Source organism: Sorex araneus, chromosome 1, assembly GCF_027595985.1.
Source record: "Sorex araneus isolate mSorAra2 chromosome 1, mSorAra2.pri, whole genome shotgun sequence".
In the NCBI taxonomy this organism is placed as follows: domain Eukaryota; kingdom Metazoa; phylum Chordata; class Mammalia; order Eulipotyphla; family Soricidae; genus Sorex; species Sorex araneus.
In genome coordinates, this window is record NC_073302.1 from 156,638,297 (window position 1) to 156,660,515 (window position 22,219).

A 22,219-nucleotide genomic window follows, 5' to 3' on the forward strand; every position below is an offset into this window, starting at 1 on the left:
GAGGGCAAATGTTTCTGACGGAAAAAGTAAGATGAGTTTTTTTGTTGTTTTTTTTAAATTTTTTTTTATGTTTTAGGCCACACTTGGTGGTGCTAAGGGCTTCTTGTTCTGTGCTCAGGGATCACTCCTAGTGGGCTTGGGGGACCATATGGGGTACTAGAGATCGAACATGGGTCAGCTGCTTGTTAGGCAAGTCCCCTACCCACTGTACTATCTCTCTGCCCCGGTTTTATTTTATTTCATTATATTTTTTGTGTGGAAGCGAGGGGGGTCGGGGATTTGTCCCACCACCAGCTCTTTTCAGGGCTTATTTCTGGCTCTGTTCAGGGATCAATCCTGGCTGTGTTCACCACCATTGGTAGTGCTAGGGATTGAACCAGGGCTGGCTGAATGCAAGGCAGAGCACCTTTACACCTATACCATCTCTCCACCCCATAGCAGGTGAGATTTTGTTCAGATATTTTAACTTTTAAGTTTGTGGTTGGGAAGTTGAGGAATGTTACACCTGACATCCCCAGTTTTCTTTGTAATCTTTGAAGTTTACCAAACTATTAAAATGCGATCAATATAGGGGCCTTGAGGAAAATAGTGAAGATTTTGAAGTGATAATGGTGCAAAATAGGAGAATGTTTAACCAGAGATGTAGAAGTTACTGCTGAATGATTTTAAGGGCTCACAATCTATTCCAGTGTTTCCCAGCATTGAAATGGGCAGTACTATTCCCTAGGGAGAGTGCTGGACCATTGGGTATGGTTGCACGGTCAGATGCAATTGGGGGCACTTGCTGTTGGTTTATTCAAAGGTAGATTTCCAGGAGGTAACTGAGTAATTTTTTTTTCCTAAAAGGGAGTGGAAGGCAAAAAAGTTTATGGATCTGTTCTAGTCCTAAAACTATAAATGTCAGACACTCATTTTTAGTTCTTCTAAAATTTTTAAAAATGTCTTAGCAGTTCCAGTGTAAGAACAGATAATGTGGTTGTTTGTATTAACCTAACATAAAGATTGTACAGGACAGATGTTAAAGCATAACAAGGAATAATGAATTAGGGCATGATAAAAGAGAGTAGTTATAGGATGCATTTTATGGCATACATGGGGTAGGGAATGAAAACATGCCCTTCAGATCTGATGGGTTGGGAGTAAAGAGAATTTGAGGGAATTTGGATCTGGTTCCAGAGCAGGTATGAGGGATTAATAAAGGTGAATTACATTGGCTCTAGACCTGCTGACTGCAAGCACTGGTGGAGTGCCTCTGACCTCTGGGCACAGCTAACCAAAAAGTTTAGATGCAGTACCCTGTCTATAGAAAGAAATGATGCATAGGACATCTTTCTTCTTCCCCTCCCCTCCCCTCCCTTCCCTCTGCCTCCCCTTCCCTCCCCCATTTCCTTCTCTTCTCCCCCCTCCCTTCTTTTCCTTCACTGTGTGATACTTAGTTACAAAGCAATTCATGATCAGGTTCCAGTAATACAATATTCAGTATTCCATCACCAGTCTCTCCACCAGTGTGCCAGTATGGACACATTTTCCACCACCAGTGTCCCAAATATCCCTCGCTCCCCCCAACCCCTGCCAGCCTGCTTCAATGGCAGGTGCTTCCTCTTTCCCTCTTTTTGGGCATTATAGCTTATCATGTTTTATCCTTTACTTACTTCCAGGATGCAGTTCTTATCCAGAGTGATCATTTCTAACTCATTGCTGTAATGGTCCTTTCTCTATTCCAACTACCTTTTCCCCAGCACTTGAGGCGGCCTTCCAGCCGTGGACCAGTCCTCCTGGCCCTTGTTTCTACTGTCCTTGGGTATTAGTTTCATACTGTCTTTTTTTTAATATATATATCCCACAATTGAGTGCACTCATTCTGTATCTGCAGATTTCGTGACCTCATTTTTTTCTATGCAACTTCCTAATATTTCATTTTGTAGATGTACCATAGTTTCTTTAACCAGTCATCTGCACTTAGGTTGTTTCCAGGTTGATGTTTTTCTTTTTTAAAAATCACTTTTTAATGGATAAAAATATTTTTAGAGATACTTGAAAATTTTCACACCTCTTTTAGGGAAAAAAATAAGGTGAATTAGGGGATTGAAGATGAGATAGTATGTATATATGTATATACACATATGTATATGTATGTATGTATATTTGTAGGTATATATGTATGTAGTGCCAGAATCAATTCATCAGAATTCCATGCAGAAAAAATTAGCTTCTGAAATCTCTTGATGTCTATTCCACACACAGCAATTGAGCTGCCCTAGGTGTTTCACTCACAACAGGAGCCCTTTGTAAAATAATTCATTGGAATGAAAATAAACTTGTTAAATTTGGGGACCATACCAGGTAGTGTTCAGGAACTTCTCAGGCCCAATTCTCATTTCTCAGTAGTGCTTGGGGGACCATGCATGCCAAGGATTAAACTTGGGCCTTCCTGCACGTGAAGCATGAGTGTTCTCAGTTCTTTGATTATTTCTTTAGCCTGAAATTTAAATTTTTAAAACTTAAGAAATAATTCATTCTGAGACCACATATGGCTATGGGAATGTAATACTGATAGAAAGGGAATGAAAGAAATCTGGAGAAGATGTGAGTTTGTTTTATATGTGATCCTGTTGTAAATATGGAAATCACTTGTGTTAATGGTAATTGGCTGGAGGACAAAGTTTAAATGAAATTCATAAATAAAGATGGAGTCCTGTTTGTAGCGGGCATCAAAAAGATAGGAGTTGAGGCACATGTAAGCAAGAGGATGATTTGCATGAAAGGAACTTAAATAATGGAGACTTTATTTCTGTAGTGTTGTATTTGGCGTTTGTGGTGAGAATACCAGGAATTGTATAAACCTTTTAAAAAAGACTTTATAGTAAATATCTTAGGCTTTTTACTCCAACATGTGGATTCTGTTGCATACTTTAGTTTTAATAGCCCTTTTAAAAATGCAGAACCTATATACCATACAAAATCAGGCTGCAATTGAAGGTTTTCTGAACCATGGATATGAATTTTTACTGACTGTACTTTTCTGTGAAATGTCATTGATGCTTTGTAGAAGTTAGTGACTTTCAATTACTTAGATACCTAAGTTAAAGTAACAATAAGTGTCTTAATACAATAAGCATTAACATACTTAATACAATAAGTATTAATACAATTAATACTTAATACAATAAGCATTTAAAAACAGTTGTCCTTAGACTTGTCTTCAGTTTCTTAGTATGGTAATTTTTATTTTTCTTTTTGTGATGAATTCAAGCTGAGTCAACAGATATTGGAGTTATTTGAAGCATGTCAGCAGCAAGTAAGTGACTTAAAGAAGAAAGAATTATGTCGAACACAACTACAGAGAGAAATTCAGATGTTATTTCCACGTATGTTTTCCTGTTTAGCATGCTCTTTATTTTTATTTTGGAATGTCTTTGTATTCCTTTTTAACAATTTAAATAATGCCTAGTAATTTTCTTTTTCTAGAAAGCAGACTCTTTTTGGTTGGGTCCTCTTTAAATGGATTTGGTACCAGGAGTAGTGATGGTGATTTATGCTTGGTTGTTAAAGAAGAACCGGTAAGTAATGAAATATTTAGTCCAAGTATATTTCTCATGTTAAGTTGTTTAAGAGATTTAATATATAAGTCATTGAGGAATAATTTATTTTGATTAATTACTTCTTCGTGCTCTCTCTATGGTACTTCAGGGAAAGCCAGGAAATACATTTAAGATATATGCATAGTAAGCATAACAAGAATTCTAGCATTAATTTATTTTAAAATTATTAAAGTGAGATGGCTTTACTTTGTGTTTTTTAAGACTCTACCTCTATTCTAAAATGTCATTGGATTGGATATGTTATTAGGATACAGCAAAGAAGAACATGTCTTAGTATTACCTTCTTGATATATTTCCTTTCTATTTGAATTCTCATTGGTTTTATTTATAATCTTTTTTTCACTATGAGGTGTTTTTTGTTTTATTTGTTTTTGGTTTTGGGGCCACTCTGGCAGTGCTCAAGTCTTACTCCTGGCTCTGTGCTCAGGGATAATTCCTGGTGGGCGAGGCTCTGAGAATCATTTGTAGTACTGGGGAATAGAATGTGAGTCTGCCACGTGCTAGGAAAGCTCCTGCCCTGAGTTTGGGGTTACTATTTTGAAATTATATAGAGAGAGATTATACTAAATTTTAAAATGAGATTAATATGATTTAATTTATTCTTTTTCTCTGATGTTTTGGCTTTATTTTTACTTAGTAGCCAATTTTTGTGTTTTTGTGTTATTTAAATCTAATGTTGACCAGTATACCTTAATACCACAGCAGTTGGTATTCCTTAATACTACAGCAATTGTTAGTCACTAGTCTCGCACAAAGCAGTTTATTTAATATGCTGGGTTTTTTATGAATTATCAAAAATACAATCTGTTTCAGTCTAGTTTCAATCTATATTTTTTTAAAGTTAAGAAAAAATTTTGGTGGTTTTACAAATACGTGTGTGTATGCTGTTTTCATTATTCCACTAAGAAAATTAAGTTATTGCAAATGAAAGTTTTATTCCAGGAATGAAACTGATACTTTTTAGGAGTTGAAATAATATAAAGAAAAATTGAAAAATAACCTTTAGAAGTAATAAATATAGTGGAGAATGCTAGTTTTAATTAAACTTTGTCTCATACGATTAGACTACATAGATCCATGAATCCTGCCAGTCTTACCCACATGTATGAATCTTGTCACAGCTTAAACAGAGATTCCATAGATTTGAACCTTAAGGAACTCAGTTTAAGGAAAAAGTACAGAAAGTTAAAATTCTGTTCATTTCCCTTAGAGAAGATTTCCTTTTGTGCATTTATATTAAATAAGAAATGACATGTGAATCTTTCAGTATTTCTTCTAGAATTCCATCTGAAATTTAAAACCAGGAATTGATTTAGTTACGGTATGAAAGACAACATAAAACTTGGCTTTTTCTATAATATGATTTACTGATATTTTTAAAAATAACTGCAAAGAAAAGTATATTTTGTTTTCATTTTGTTTAGCTGTGTAAAAAACTAAGCTAAAATAAAACTTTCTAAACGCTAAGTTTAGAAAGATAATAAAAACTTTATTTTTAACTTTTCAGTGTTTTTTTCAGGTAAATCAGAAGACTGAAGCACGGCATATACTCACCTTAGTCCATAAACACTTCTGTACTAGACTTTGTAAGTCTGACATGCTTCAAGTACCTATGTCATCTGACATAACTTTATTTAAAATGTCTCTTATTTTCTGGTAAAAAAAATTGTATAGTTTATGTTCAGGATGCGTATAGTGTGGCTCCCTTTCCCAAATAAATTTTTAAAAAACTTTTGTTTTTGTTTTTGTTTTGTTTTTTTGTTTTTGCTTTTTGGGTCACACCCAGTGATGCACAGGGGTTACTTCTGGTTCTGTGCTCAGGAACTACCCCTGGCGGTGCTCAGGGGACCATATAGGATGCTGGGAATCTAACACGGGTTGGCCTCGTGCAAGGCAAATGCCCTACCCACTGTGCTATTGCTCCAGCCCCAATTTCTTTTAAAAACTTGATGAAAAAGGGAGTACAGTACTTTTTGGAGGGGTTGGGACGGCACACACAAGTGGTGCTCAGGAGCTTGGGGCCTTCCTGGCAATTTTGAGCCAACTGGCGTGGGTATTCACTGTTAGCAAGGACTGTGGTGCTGGGGATTAACAAGGTTACCCTGGCAATCCTCAGAGACCTATAGGGCTACACATTGGACAGGGGTTGAAGCCTCTCCACTGTACCTGATCATTCTTGGGGAACCATATAATGCCAGCAATCCAAAGAGAGTGGGTTGCAATCTTTCTGCAATCGCTCTGGTTTGTTCCTAGTGACATTTATTCTTTTTTCAAATTAATTAAATTTTGGGGGAATTTTCCAAGTGGTGACCAAAAGACGTGGTCCCCATTTTGATTATACTAGGCCAGCTAGGTGGCTCTTCAGTGACCTGAGGATGTGCTGCTGCTTGGCCCCTGTGGTGCTGGGCATTACCTGGTTCACTCCAGGTACTTGCAGGTCTCCAGTGGGGCACATGGTGTGGTACTGGGCACCACCGGGGGCTGTACTTTGTGATGCTTGGGGGACCATGTGGTGTTGGAAATTGAACTGGGGCCACATGCAAGACATGATCGTTAACACTTATACTACCTCTCCAGCCCCTAGTAATAATCTTATTGAAATTACTTGTAAGATATAACACTGAATTCATAGAGGAAATCAAAGATTTTTATCTTGAGGTTCTATGGTTTTTTTTCTTTTTTGGGTCACACCTGGCTATGCACAGGGGTCACTCTTGGCTCTGCACTCAGGAACAACCCCTGGCGGGGCTCAGGAAACCATATGGGATACTACGAATTGAACCTGGGTGGGCTGTGTGTAAAGCAAATGCCCTACCCGCTGTGCTATCGCTTCAGCCCCCTTGAGATATTTTTCTTAGAAGAATTTGACATTGGAAGCTTTCAATGATTATAAATAAGTAGATACAAAATATCTGTGAAAAGCTCAAATAGTAACTCATTTAAGTTTCAGGTATTTATGTGATAAAAATTATCATGTTTTACTGTGCCATGAAATATAGTACATCAGATATTAAAAATCTGATCATTGAATATGAAGTTGAAGTATATTCACTTATTTTAAAATTCCACAAAGTGCTGTAGACAGTTAAAGTCATTTTCAAAGCATGTGTTTGTTCATCCAATTAATACATCTTCTATAACAGAATTTGCAATAGGAAAAATAAAGCTAAGGGGAAAAGTTACTGCCTGAAAACTAGTTGGAAAGAAATAAAATGTTTTATTCCAATAATTTCTTCATATGTGTAATAGTATTTCAGACCTTTTATGGGTTTTAGTTAGCGATTATTGGAATTAAAAATTATTAAAAATAGACACCATCTTGGAGATCCCCTAATTAATCTCCCCCTTCCCCCGTGTGTGTGTGTGTGTGTGTGTGTGTGTGTGTGTGTGTGTGTGTGTGTGTGTGTGGGTGTGGGTGTACTAATGGTTAAGGATGAATGACAGTCGGTTAGTAATTTGTCTAAAAAGTATACTTTGTTGGTGTTAAAATCTGTATTTGTAAGACTTTTCATTTTAAATTTATTTTTTATTAAACCTCATTTAATTTCTGTGACATAATTTTATGTGAAGATAAATACACTTACATGATTTTTTTTGGGTAAATTTAAACAAACCTTTCAGTTTCTAAGACTAGTATTGGTTTTTACTTCATTAGATTTTTAAAAGCCTTGTATTTGGCAAAAGTTTACAGGGTTTTCTTTGTTTCTTTGTTTTTTGGGCCATACCCATCAGTGCTTAGGGATAACCCCGGCAGTGCTCAGGGGACCTATGTGGTACCAGGGATCAAACCCAGGTTGGCTGCATGCAAGACAAGTGCCTTACCTGCTCTATACCTCTAACCCTACAATTTTTTTTAATGCTTTTTTGTATTTTCCTGATTTTCTGCAGTGACTGATTATTTAAGCCCAAAGAATTTAAGTTTGATAGACAGAAAATATGTTTATTTTTGTTCTTAGAGATTGTGTATTTTTGAATGTATCAGTTCCTCATGTTATGTTGCAAGCATTTCCACATATAAGACAATAAATATAGTTTCTGTGGCTGCCATAATGCATTCTTATGTGCTGTAGCTTTCTTTCACATTTAACACTGTTAAGATTTTTAATTTTATTTTATTCATTTAATTTTTGGGGGATCAGGTGCGTTCAGGGTGGTATGGGACTGGAGCAATAGCACAGCGGGTAGGGTGTTTGCCGTGCATGCGGGCGATCCTGGGTTGGATTCCTCTGTCCCTCTCAGAGAGCCCGACAAGCTACCAAGAGTATCCTGCCTGCACAGCACAGCCTGGCAAGCTACCCGTGGCGTATTTGATATGTCAGAAACAGTAACAAGGCTCACAATGGAGATGTTACTGGTGCCCATTCGAGCAAATCAATGAATTTTGGGGGGATTTGGGCAAAAGTGGTATTCAGGGCTTTCTTCGGCTTCTGACTCAGGGATTACTCCTGGAGGGGCCCTGGACCATGTTGGGTACTGGGAATCGGACGCAGACCAGCCACGAGATACAAGGCAAATGCCCTACATGCTGTACTAATGATCCAGCCCCATGTTATGACTTCTTTTAACATTGTTATGAGAGAGATAGTATAATGGGTAGGGCACTTGCCTTGCATGTGGCAGCCCAGGTTTGATCCCTGGACGTTATACGGTCCCCTTGGCACTTCTAGGAGTGATTTCTGAATGCATAGCGAGGAGTAACTCCTAAGCATTACCAATTATACCTCCTCCCCTCCAAAATAAAGGTTATTATGAAGAGATAGTACAGTGGATAAGGTGCTTGCTTTGCATGCGGCTGACCCAGGTATAATACATAAGCCCTGAGCACCACCAGGAATTCTAGGAGTAAACTTAATATATGCAAATACATATATAGTCCTTTAAATGTTTCTGAAAGTTAATCTTAGAAAAACTAAGTATTGTCAGTTTTTTCTTGTTTCCTTTTCCAAAATTATATTGTATTAAATTGTTATTATTTATAAAATAGTATTTTAAAATGTTCATTGGAACAGTATAAATTTGAGAAACAGTTATAGTTGTTCACATTATCCTTTACATTTCAGCTGGCTACATTGAGAGACCTCAGCTAATAAGAGCAAAAGTGCCAATTGTCAAGTTCAGGGATAAAGTCAGGTGAGCAGTTTTTGAAATTTCCTTTTTTAAGTTGCTTCAGATCATTTTTAGGTATTTTCATGTTACATAGCGTAATAACTTATCAACTTTTTAGAAATCACTTGATTTGACATTTGAAATATTTTTAAAATAGTCCAATGAATAGTTCTTTATATTTAATTGTACCATTATACTGTTCAGCAGTTTGACTATTTGAAGTGATCCAATTTAAAGAATATATAATTAAAAAGAAAAAGAATGTGCACATATTTATAATTTAGATTTTGAGTTAATTTTTGACTTTTGAAAATGTTATATATTCTTAATTGATGAAATTTAACATATATTCATACCAAGGAATCTGTTAGAGTTATCTCTGTGTAATCTGCCTGTGTAGGCTCTGAATTTTCTGTGTGTATTTGGAATTAGAGGCTTTCATATACTGTCTGAACATAAAATATGAGTAGTTTCTCATTTCATTTATTAATAGATTTGTTGTGATTAAAAATTATATAGGATCATGATACATTGTTTCTTAATTTTATGGTGCAATTAATCATGTGAAGTACAAGTATATGCATAATTGATTATCATTCATAGATTTTAAATTTATAAATTCATCTGCTAGACAAATTAATTTTGTAGTTTCTCAAATTCAGTCTTGCAGGATTTTCATGGTTATTTGTAGGCATGTGCTGAATGGGGAAAGTGTAAAGTTACCTAATGTTTTTGTTCCCAGCCTTCTGCTTCTTGTTTTAGTTCTCAAATGTTTGTTTTACAGTCTACTGAAACACTTTTCACAGTTTTTAGCTTTTGAACTCACATATATAGGGAGTTAAAACTTCAAATAGGGGCTGGAGGATAATATAGTAGTTTAGGTACATGCCTAGCATGTGCCTGACCTAGGTTCGATTTCCAGTACCATGTGGTCCCCTGAATATCACCAGGTACAGCCGTGGAGGCCCCTCAGCACTGCCAGGTGGCCTGTGTATCCCAGCACTGTAGAATCTGAGCAGCATCACATTCATTGTGCTGGACTGCTGTCTCAGTTAGCTAGGAATTTCTTAGTGGGACCCTGGGGAGACTCCCCCCTCCAAAATAAATACATGGTTGTAGTTACAATTTTATAAGTACTTTTACTCTTTTTTCTCTTTGAGTTTATTATGAAAGCTTTCATTATTCTTTATAAGCACTATTTTCTACTTTCAGTTTGAGTTTAGCCATTGTCATAGATCTCATAATTATCTCCCTATTTTCTGAATTTTGAAGTTTTTAGTATCTGCTTTAAAAAAATAATTTCAAGACAGAGAAATAGTACATGGGTTTAAGGCACATGTTTTTGAATGCGGCTAATCCCTGGGTTCCATCCCCAGCCACTTGGTTCTCTTAAACACCATCGATATGGCCCTGATTATGGCCCTGCAGGGACTAGGTAACAAAGATCCTTGGAACATGTCAGCCAGGAATTTGGGGGGTGGGGGATCAGCCGTGGTTTCAGGCCTTCACCACTTCACCACTTCACCTCCCCTCCCTTCTCCCCCATCCCTCCAGTCCAAGAATAATCCTTTCTATTCATTTGTAAACAGTTTTACCCTGACTGATAGCAAAAGCTAAATATAGTACATGATATTACTTACTAACCTGATTTGATTTGATTTGATTTAGTTTTGGGGGCATACCTAGTTGTGCTTGGGGCTTACTCCTGACTCTATACTCAGATCAATTCTGGTGGTACTTTAGGGACTGCATATGGTGTTAGGGATTGAACTATGTCTACTGCATGCAAAGCCAATGTCTTAACCCCTGTATTATCTCTTTGGTCCTCACTGTCTTTTTGGAGAGTATGTTGTATTATATTAAATTTTTGCTTGACTATTTATCCCTTTTGTTTTGAAAGCAAATGATGTGTTCTATATTAATTGAGAATGTAACTTAGTGGCATAACTTGCCCAGAAATACTGTTAGTCACGCAATTTTATCTATTTGGAAAAGACAGCAAAATAAAAAATTTCCTTTGTAAAATAATTGGTATCTTTACAATGATATCTTTGTAAAGGTAACTAGATAATGTTTGTAAAAGATAATCTGTTATTAAAGATAGTAATAATTCTTATTAGTACATTAAAGATCATTCAGCAGGCATTATATATATATATTTAATATTTACTCAATCATGTTAAGGATTTTTATATATATATTTAATATTTACTCAATCATATTAAAATAACATACCAAGTTTAATTTGCTTCTGATATTTTCTTCTGATTTCTTTAGTGCCTCATTTTAAGGTCTTTGACTGTTGGGCCCATGTTATTTTGCATTAATGGGTAGTTGTGTTTATTAATTACTATAAATTAATACCTATAGTAATAAATTAATAAAGTGAGATACTTTAAATTGTACTTGAGGTAAATCTTTTCTTTTTTTCTCTTTTGCTGTTCTGGGGATTAAACCCAGTGCCTTACATACTAAAATCTTTTCTTTATTTTAATAGTTGTGTGGAGTTCGACTTGAATGTAAACAATATTGTTGGAATAAGAAATACATTCCTTCTAAGAGCTTATGCATATCGTAAGTTTTCTATTTCCAAATATCAATAACTCTGGTTTATCCTTTATTCTTCGTTCTTTTTAAGTATGTTTTTGGTTGTGCCAGAGAGATGATAGTACAGTGTACACACCCGGCCTGGGTTCAGGTACCCTTATGACATATGGTCTCCTGAGCACCGTCAAGCGTGAGTTCTGAGCACAGAGCCAGGAGTAATACCTGAGTACTGCCAGGTTTGATCCAAAAACAAAAAAGTTTTTGGTAAATATCGACATCTCTTTTATATTGCTTATGTATATGTATAGTATATCTTTATTTTATGCACAGTGTTGTTCCACTAAACCATGACTACCAGAGTTACAAGTTAATGAGGTGAATTTTAATAATTAGTAATTTTTTAAATATAAGGTATAGTTTTGAGAGTCAAATATCTTTATAACGAATAAAGCATTTAATGCACAGGGAGGTAATGTTTTTTTGATATGGGAATGGGAAATGATAAAAACTTGTAATGGTCTTTCCATTTTTAAGTTTCAATTTTACTTTCAGTTGAAAATCGAGTGCGTCCATTAGTTCTGGTGATTAAGAAGTGGGCAAATCACCATGAGATAAATGATGCCAGTCGTGGTACTTTAAGCAGCTATAGTCTTGTGTTGATGGTTTTGCACTATTTACAAAGTAAGTATTATGGATTTTCCCAATTTCTAAAAACTGAAATGCAGTTAAACTTCATTATGGTGTCTTCCCTGTTGACTCTTCAAATAGCATTGCTTTAAAATATTCTTTCTAAGACCAGTGAGACTATATTTTTAATTTTTATTTTCAACTAGTGTTAGAATTGTTATTCCATGGAAAACATTATAAAGAAGTTTCACTATATTTTTAAAATTTTTATAGTTTTCTATTTTACTTTTGTGTTTTGACATCTTTAATTGTGGGCATATTTCAGAAAGTATAAAAATAAGTTAAGTATTGTTCCTCTTTATTAATTTTCATATTAGCCAGAAATTACACGATTTCATAATGGTCAGGATACTTTTATTTTCTATATATTGGCATGGGCGTTGGGTAAAAAAATTGATGTTAATGGGCAGAAAACCTTTTGCCAGTATGCCTGGTTCTGATTTGTCTGGATTTAAGATATTTCTACAATTTAAAATCAGTGTTGTAATATTCAAATTTAGTAGGAAATTTATATAGCCACTAAAAGTCAAATTTATAAGATTTAAGAAAATATTCATGATAATAGTAGTTTGTATTCAAGTTAGTTTTATTTTAAAAATTGTAATAACTTCTAAGATATATTAATTTAAAATATACATTAAAATGAAAATACAGTAATAACCATATTTGAATTTTCTTATATATTCATGTACATACAAATATTGTAAAAGGTATATGCTGACATTTATTAGGACTTATTTAGATATAGTAGAACTTATTTATTTGAACTGTGTGATCAGATGAATTTTTTTTCTGAGAATTTTAAAATAGTTTAAATGGGCCATAGTTTTATGAGTAGTCTTCTGCAAAGCTGGATAATTTTTCTCTTCGTTAAAAATGCTACTAATCATATTTTTATTGCCACTCAGTGTTGAATATACACTAGCTTGATGTTTGACTTACCTCAAAGGAGTTGAAACATGATGTTGACAGTTTTAAATAGAACTCTGTCCTCTTGTGATTTGTAATGTGTTTTTATTAACAGTTGAATGGAATTGTGCACCAGTGGAATAGGTTGAGTGGTCAGGGCTGCATGCCATGTGTGTGCAGGGATTCTGAGTTCTCTCTCTGGCACCCTTGTCCCACTCCTCCAGCACTTCAGGGTGGCCCCTGTGTATTGCTGGACCTGAGCAGCACTGCATCACTGGGCCTGAGCATTAAACTGTCATGCCCAGCTGGTTGAGTGTCACTGGGAGTGGATCCCAGACCATCTGATCATTATTTGGGGAGAGGACTCAAAAACAAACGAGCAAGCCAAAAAAAAAAAAAAAAAGAAAGAGAATGGATTAGAAATATTCTTTAAAATGAAGGGGTTGAGAGATAGTACACTGGTTAGGGTGACTGCCCAGCACATAGCCAACCAGGTTTTATTGCCAGCACCACATAAGTGATCACTAAGAAGTGATCCCTTTGCTGGGGCCAGGTGTGCCTTTCCCCCCAAAAAAAAGAAAGTAGTTTTGTGATTTATAATTTTATAAATTTGACTGAAGCTTTTAATATGCAGTTTATTATCTGTGCCTTATCCTTATTCCCTTATTACAGATTGCATTAGAAATTTTTTTTGGCATGGATGGCCGGGGGGTGGTTGGGGACACATTCTGTGGTGCTCAGGCCTTATCCCTGGATGTGTACTCAGGGATTATTCCTGGCAAGCTCGGGAACCATATGGGGTGTCAAGGATTAAACCCCAGTCAACCCGTGCAAGATTAGTGCCCTGCCTGCTGTACTGTCATTCTGGCTTCAAACATGTTTTTATTTTTAACAGAGTGATTCTGTTTGTTGAAGCAGTTTCAAATTAGTGGTACTATCAGCAACAATTTCTAGGACTTTCTTAAAGGATTTCTACCCAGAGCTAATATATAATTCTATACTTTGGCAAGTTGAAGCCTTTTCTTCCTAGAAGAAAGTGGAAATGCTGAAGAAAAAAATTGCTTTTCTGGTCAAGTAGTCTAGACTTTGGACACTACGGGAGTCTTGAGTTATTCTTTCTCTTAAAGTAAGCTAGTTTTTTATGATTTTTGGCCAAATTGTTCTCCCTCTCTGGTCTTCATATTCTTATTTGTAATGTGAACATTGAACTAGTTAATCTTTAAGTTTCATTTAACTTCTTAAATGCTTTAATATCTTTTTTGTCATGATCAGAGAAAGGTTCTCTATGCTCAAAGGTTGAAAAGATTAAAACATTTCTTAGAATGAATTATAACAGTAAATAATTGTATACAAATGCTTTAAAAGGTGACTGATAAAAATAAGAATCCTTTCTGAGAAGATTTTAGTGGCAAGCTATGATTAAGAAATAATAAATATGAAAATATCCATTGGTTAGAAATAATAATATAAATTATTTTTGTGAAATGTTTACCATATTTCCAGATATAGATATAGTTGTCTTTGGGGCATTTAAAATTATTTTTGTGTTTTCAAAATTAATGCTGTTTAGTATTGTTGAGGACTGGAGCGATAGCACAGCAGGTAGGGCATTTGCCTTGCATGTGGCTGACCCTTGTTCGATTCCTCTGTCCCTCTCGGAGAGACTGGTAAGCTACCGAGAGTATCCCGCCTGCACAGCAGAGCCTGGCAGGCTACATGTGGCGTATTCGATATGCCAAAAACAGTAACAAGAAGTCTCACAATGGAGACAATACTGGTGCCTGCTGGAGCAAATTGATGAACAACGGGACGACAGTGCTACAGTGCTAGTATTGTTGAAGGTTTATTATTGTTGAGGCCTGTTTTCTTTGTTGTTAAGTTGGATTTGAGATAGCTCAAAGGATAAGAGTTCATGCTCTTTAAGTAGAAGACCCAAATCAGTCCTCAGCACTGTAGGGTGCCCTGAGTAATGCTGGAGTAGCTCTGGTGGCTCCAGAGCATGCTTGTCACATCACCTGGCCTAGCAACTCTACGTCATCATACCTGAGCATTGAAACTTCAGCCTGCATAGCTGGGTTGAGTATCACTACAAATTGCTTGAGTTTATGTCTAGGGAATTGGAGAGTTTTGAGCATTTGCATGCCTTGGGGGGAAATGTTTGTATGTGTCCTGTACTGGGATTGATTGGTAAGTAATGAAGGAGTTTTTTCAGCCCTGATAAGAATTCTTACATTGTCAGCATTCCAGACTGTCATGAAATTTTAATTCATCTAAATTTTTAACTAGGAAATGAAACATGATACAAAATGGAAAATTAACAAGAGAATTCTTCTCCATACTATGTGTTAGAAATTTATACATTTATAACCATAGTTGGAGACAGTAGAAGCTGGTCATAATCATCAATTACATGTATATATATGTATATGTATATGTATATGTATATGTACATGTATATATATATATTTGTCATTTAAAATAAAAATAAACTAAATATACTTTTATTATGGACAGTTAATCAACATACCATTATGTTTTAGGTATACAACGTGAATTAAAGATCTTTTGTTCCTAAGTTTTGTTTCTAAGTATTTCTTGTATCATGATATTTAGTCTTTGTTTTTCATTTTATTCCAATATTTCATGTAATTAATTATTAATTCACTTAATAAGATTGAATTTGGGTAAATTTTTGAAGGATGAATAGAGATACTTTAAATGCAGCACATAAGGATAATCATTTCTTTGTAGAAAATTTTATTTTATAGCAGACTGAGTACAAATTTCCAAAAGTTCATTTCTAAACTTTACTGAGGCTTTTATAAAAACTTAATTTATGAAGTTGAAGATTTTTTTCATATTTCTACTAGAACAATTTTAAACTATCCGTTTTAGTTTTATTTTTTTGTGGAAGAGATTAAATAATAAAGTGAAATTTAGGATAGAAATGTTATTCTGTAGTATCATTAAACTGTACTTTAAAATTATTTTTGTAGCTATTTACATCTTAGCAATGTTCATTCAATATCTGTAGAGCAATCCTTGTCGTGCTTATTTTGTGTGTGTGTCTGATGTGGGATCAGATGATGTTTGTCCATTTATTGAAGGCTTATTACTCTAAAACTTTGTAAGGAATAATGGTTTATGTAGACATATACATAGTTTATTTACAAATTTTAAATTGTCAATTTAGGTAATACTTTGAATTTAAATTTTAGGAATCATAATTAATTTCATAAAATATATGAAAATGTTGTATCTTGACATTAACCCTTATAATGTCATACCTTACGGGTATAACTGAGAAATTAATTGCTTTGTAAAGTGAATTATGTGAATCACGGAAGCTTTAAACTTTTTCTTTTTATAGCCCTACCTGAACCCATCCTTCCATCCATCCAAAAAATTTACCCAGTAAGTGTTTCTTATAAATTATTTCAATACATATTATGACAAGTTAACGTGGAAGAACTCTTAAGTATAAATGTGATTATAAAATAATAATATAATAATAGTTACCTTTTAAGTATAGGGTAACTTTTTTTTTTTATAAAGGCTAAGGCATTGGCCCTAGAATAGTAAAAATGTTTCATATACTTTTTTAGATATTTGGTTATTGACAATTTGATCTTTTATATTAATGAAGTTTTTTGCATGATGCTCATGATTATCACTAATAGAAATAAATATAGGTTTATCAAAGCCCATTCCAGCTTTCTTGATGGTTTTTAAAATACAATTTTGCAGCTTTAGTTAGTAATTGAGAAATTTCATAGGCCAGTATAGGTATACTTTGAAAGTAGAAGAAAAATTAGGGAGCTGAGCGCTGTATTATTTTTAAATTTTTACTGTGTTGACAAATAAAACACCAAAGAAGTAACTTTAGTACAACATACTTTTGTGTGCAGTATTAAGGAACCTATTGAATCTAAGTATATCAGCTTGGGAAAGTTTAGTATGTAATCTATATGGGTTAGGAAATTTATATAATGTATATACTCATACTTTATAGGAATGCTTTTGTTTCTTTCCTGTTTTCTTTTGTGTGAGTGTGTATGTGTTTGTGTTTTCTTTTTTCCAGAACTTTCTGTTTGTTTGATAGTCCTACCATTTCTGTTTATGTTCATAGTCATCCTTGTTCCTGGTTTTACTTGGAAATAATATTTAAATACTTATTTAGAATATGTAGCCAACCTTCTCAAACTGCATATGTTTTACCTGGTAATTTACAATATAAGAGGAATTGTTTTGTAAACATAATAAATGGTCATACTACAGAGGAAAATAATAATTTGAGTCATGAGTATTTTAATATAAAAAATGAAATAATCAGAAAGTATAGAACAAAAATAACAAGCTTTGAGTCTTAGAAAGTTTCTATGTCTTCATAAAGTATTGATTTTTTTCCCCCTTTTATTTCTTCATGGAGAATTGTAGACAGTGGAACTTCAGGGTCACCTTCTTGTCTGCAGCAGCACTTGGGTTTGAAATGCCAACCTTTAGCTTGCTTACTAGGCAGTCACTTGAAGCCATTGAGCATTTTCTAGGTTCCAAGATTGATTCTGTAGTTCATAGTGAAAGATCAAAGATAATGACTGAGTGTTTAATTTCATTTTATTACCCCTACTTTATTTTTCTTTAAGACCTATATTTCAATGTCGAGAAAGCCTCATATTATAAGTATATTTGTCATAACAAGGATGTAGAAGCTAGGGAGATTAAAGAGTGGTTAAGGCATATACATTGAACATAGCTGACCGGAGTCATAGCTGAACCTGCAGCACCAAGTATTATCCTTTGAGCATAAGGAGTGTTGCCTCCTACCCACAAAGGATGTAATAGTTAAATTTATTCCTTAATGTATCTAGTACTGTGTATTGAAAAAGATACCTCTATAGATACCTCTCTTAAAACTCTGTGTTACAGGAACCTCTTTTTACTAATATCAAAAAATAATGAAATCTCAGTAATGCACTATATTGGGCCTAGAGTTTCCTACTCCTAGTTTGAAAAGCTTTGTTTTCTGTTTCTCATTTTTCTAATTATCTACTCTGCCTTCATGATAAATTCTGACTTTCTTAACATTTACCACCTCTGAATCTGTCCCTGTTTTACTAATGATTCTATATCTGTATCTTTAGTGGGGATATAGATTTAGTACTAACTGCCCCAAGGACTTAAAATCTAAAATCTGTTAGATTTCTCCCCTTTTCTAACCTTCAAAAAAAATTAGTGTTATAGTTGAGCAGAAGCTTCAAAAAACTTTAGACATTATTAAAATATCACCATTTCCCACTAAATTTTTTCTGTCCGAGGCAAAACTTGTAAAAGAATATTGTGGCTTTTTGAGTGTATTTTGATTAATATTTACACGACAGTATTTTTATGCATTTTTATTATTGCTTACATGGATAAGAATCTCCTCTTAAAGGGGTTTTATATTTCATATGAAAACTGTAAACTTATCTTCAGAACACTCCTTTTGGTGATTCTGTTGAAACAAGCAAATTAGATTCATTCTTATGATTAAGAAGATTCATTTGTTTAATACTGATTTTTGTCAGCACACTGTAACTTTTATATACAATAATACCTTTACTTCTAAGCAAATAAGCTGGTAAGGGTCATCTTTGTTTCATAAATAAAGAAATTATCATCTGAAGGCTTAGATGATAACATGATTGATCTATGCTATATAGCCACAAGTTTATGGATCCAGAAACTAATATTTCTTATTATACTATACTACTTGGGGAAACAAAATGAGAAAAGGGGGAAAAATGATTTGCTGACATTTCATCTAATTTGTTACATTTTATTTGTGTATATCTGATAGTTCTTTTACAGATATACCTTTTTGTAAGAGAATTAGAAATGACAAAATTTCAGTTTATATAAGTCTGAAAATTTTAAAATTTTCAAAAATTCTAAAATTTAAAAAAGTTTAAAACCTTAAAATAACAAAAGCTTTGTATTTCACACAAGAACATTTAGATTTTCACTTTTTCTAATATATATATTACATAGTATATAGTTTATAGCATATATAGTATAGATTATATATAGAATATCATAAAATTAAGTTTTTAATGGTTATGAGAGTTTGGAGTGAATAAATATTATCCAGTGTTTATTAGGGTTATTTTAGCCATGTTTATATTTTATCAAAATTTATGATAAAATATTTTTAAAAAAATTGATAGTATTTCAGGGGCCAGAGAGAGAAAGTACAGCAAATAAGACCTTGCATGCCTGTCTGTCCAGATTAAATCCCCTCACTCACTCTGTTCCTGAGTATTGAGCCAGGAGTTAGCCCTGAGCACAGATGAGTGTGGCCCCAAAACAAAACAAAATTAATAGTGTTTTAATTTATGGTGATATTTTTGAAAAAAATGATCAACTGAAAATATGCCTAGCTTCAGAAAGTATATAGTATTATTGATAATCGCTACTTACTGCCTCAAATAGTCTGTATGTTAGAAGAATATTGACTATTGAGTTTAAGAAATTGTATTCTGTCATTCCCGTTGCTCATTGATTTGTTCGAGCGGGCACCAGTAACGTCTCTCATTGAGAGACTTACTGCTACTGTTTTTGGCATATCCAATACACATGGGTAGCTTGCCAGGCTCTGCCTCTCGGGCTCGATACTCTTGGTAGCTTGCCGGGCTCTCCGAGAGGGGCAGAGGAATCGAACTTGGGTCGACCGCATGAAAGGCAAATGCCCAACCGCTGTGCTATCGCTCTAGCCCAAGAAATTGTATATAAATTCAAAATAAGCTCAAGAAGAGATTTTTTATTTTTTAAATTTTTTAGTGAAGCAAGATAGTTTGTATTGAAATTTATTTGGAAAGTGAGGGGCGAGAAAGAGGAATTCATGTTCAGGAGATATTATGGGCTTGAATGAGCAAGCTTAGATTTTAATTTTTATGCAGGTTTATCATTGGATTTAATCTAGATAAAATTATTGACGACTTGTATTTGTTTCTTTCCCTAATCATACCATTATCTAGGAAACCATTTATGCTAGCAGAATAGATCTGTAAGAAATTAGCTGTTTTAATTAGGAAATGAGTCCTGAGAATATAGTAACTTTATGCAATTTTGGAAATGCATTAGGTTTTATTACATTTACTTAGAAACATCAATTTTATTTATTTATTTTCCATGGGGTTTTGTTGGGGTCACACCCTGTGGTTCTCAGAGCTTACTTTGGCCTCTGCACACGGGGATGACTGCAAGAGGGACTTGGGGGTTCATATTGGGTGCCTGGATTGAATGTGGTCAGCTGCGCTTGCAAGACTGGATTCTCTCTGGCCTCAAACATTTCAGCTCTAACTGCATATATTATGGTAAAGAATATTTAATTTATTACATAAAACAGGCTATAAATTACTGTCTTTGAAAAGGCAAAAATTTGGGTAACTTATTTTTCAGATGACAAAAAAAATCATTTAAAGTTCACTTACATTGCAAAAGTCACAAGGAAGTGAATTTTGGAGTAACACTTAAATTTGTTATAGTAAAGTGTGTAGTTATAAAAATAATGATGCTGGTGTATACTAAGTAAATTATAGTAATACTGTTGCTACTGTGTTTTACATATATCATTGAATCTTCATAGCAACCCTGTGAGTACTATTGTTTTTCTTATAGATGAAGAAGCTGAGCCTATGGAAAAGCTAGGTAACTTTGTTTCATACAGCTAATAGAAGAGCAAGACTTCAGATCTTGATCTGACTCCAAAAATTCATGCTCCATTCTGTTAAATACTTATATTTAGTTCAATAATTTTAAGAATTGCTACCAAAATTAGGTAAAATTTAAAGGAAATGTAATGTTTGTTACAGACTAGCCAGTTTTTAATATACATCACCAGGGTTAGTGATCTCCAGACATGAAAGCATGGTGGAACTTCATTTTATTATTTAGTTCTTTGCTATTCAGGAAGAGGCCTAATAGCCTGTATGAGTTATTCTTTTCTTTGAGATCTTTCTCATTATTAGTTTCTAGATTCTGATGTTTCATATTATTAGAATATATATAACATTTCCCCAAATGTTAGAAACCAGTTTTTCATTCAGAACATGCTTTGATTTACAGAACAGTTTTACCAAGTAAAATTTAGTCAGTCTAGTTTATACCAGAAAGTACTTATTTTTCCAAATTTCCTACATTGAAGATAAAACCAGCTATGATAAAATCTGTCAAAATTTTTCCCCCCTCTACTTTGGTCAGCAAAACGGAATTTTTTCAGGGTAAAAATGTAAAAATTTGAGACACTTTTCAAGGGATTTAAATTTCTTGATAATAATGACAGAAGAATGAAAGATAATGTATCTTTAAACATACCAAGATATAAAAACATCAGAAGACCTTTGTAGAAGTTAAGTGATTATACATTTGGTTACTAGAAGTCTTCCCCTAGATACAAGTTTAAAAAGCAAATTGGAGGACTAGAGAGATAGTATAGGAAGTCAGGCCATTTGCCTTGAAAGCAGGTGACCCTGATTCAAATTCTTGTCACCACATATGGTCTCATGAGCACTTCACTACTGAAGGGTTCACTCCTAAGCACAGAGTTAGGAATTATTAGTTATGGTTTCTAATTTGATCCTAAATGTAAAAAGAAAATTTTATTGCTGATTCAGTTCTCCTCCTGTATATATGACATGTCCTCTTTTGTACATGATCATGATAGAACAGTGGAGGTAAAATTAGACAAACTATCCAGGTTCATTAAGCAATATTAGGTATTATAACTTAAACAGTTTTAATTTCACAGTTACCAATATTTTTCATTTATAGCATAAAATAAAAACATTAAAGGGTGTTCAAAGAGTTTTAAACTTCAAGTAAGAAAATTGCTGCCTAGTTTCAGTGCTAGTTCATAAATTCACTGCTTATTGTGTTGGATGCTAGAAGCAAAAAAAAAAAATCAGTGGCCAAGCTTCTAAGTAATGATCTACTTTCCTTTGTCATTTGAATGTTGGTTATACCTTTCTGTTTAATTTACCAGAAAATACTTTAAAATTTCAATTTTGAATAATGTTATCTTAATTCAAATTTTAAAGTTAACAAGGAGAGAAATGGTGATATAAGCAGTATATCTGCTCTTCTGACTTTACCCTTGATTATAAATTGAGGCTTTTTTTTTCTACTTTCTCTCTTTAGAGACAATCAAGATTCCGATTTGGGTCTTACATGTAATCCAAAAATCCATTAAAAAGTGTAAGAATTTCCAAGTGTAAGAATTTCCAAGTTTTAGGGGTCGCAGCTTTATGAATTCTGGTTGGAGCATATTTTTTTGCCTGAGAGAAAGATAATAATTTCTTAGAAGTTAAATTTTATTCTAGATTCATATAGAA

General features: G+C 33.9%; 1 protein-coding gene and 1 pseudogene across 8 annotated transcripts in view; one reads left to right on the forward strand and one right to left on the reverse strand.

The window, feature by feature from the left end:
* The window catches only part of TENT2 (terminal nucleotidyltransferase 2), a 58,096-nt gene that overhangs the window by 18,703 nt on the left and 17,174 nt on the right, over window positions 1-22,219 (forward strand). For 6 of the 8 annotated variants that reach the window (XM_055142246.1, XM_055142235.1, XM_055142267.1 and 3 more), the window contains 7 exons: window positions 3,254-3,368; window positions 3,469-3,560; window positions 5,110-5,188; window positions 8,663-8,732; window positions 11,206-11,282; window positions 11,808-11,936; window positions 16,222-16,265. In XM_055142246.1, the coding sequence (XP_054998221.1) occupies window positions 3,254-3,368; window positions 3,469-3,560; window positions 5,110-5,188; window positions 8,663-8,732; window positions 11,206-11,282; window positions 11,808-11,936; window positions 16,222-16,265 (606 nt within the window). The remainder of the gene's footprint in view (window positions 1-3,253; window positions 3,369-3,468; window positions 3,561-5,109; window positions 5,189-8,662; window positions 8,733-11,205; window positions 11,283-11,807; window positions 11,937-16,221; window positions 16,266-22,219) is intronic. The other 2 variants (XM_055142271.1, XM_055142277.1) reach the window with 1 other exon arrangement.
* Window positions 2,171-2,290, reverse strand: LOC129400986 (U11 spliceosomal RNA; annotated as a pseudogene).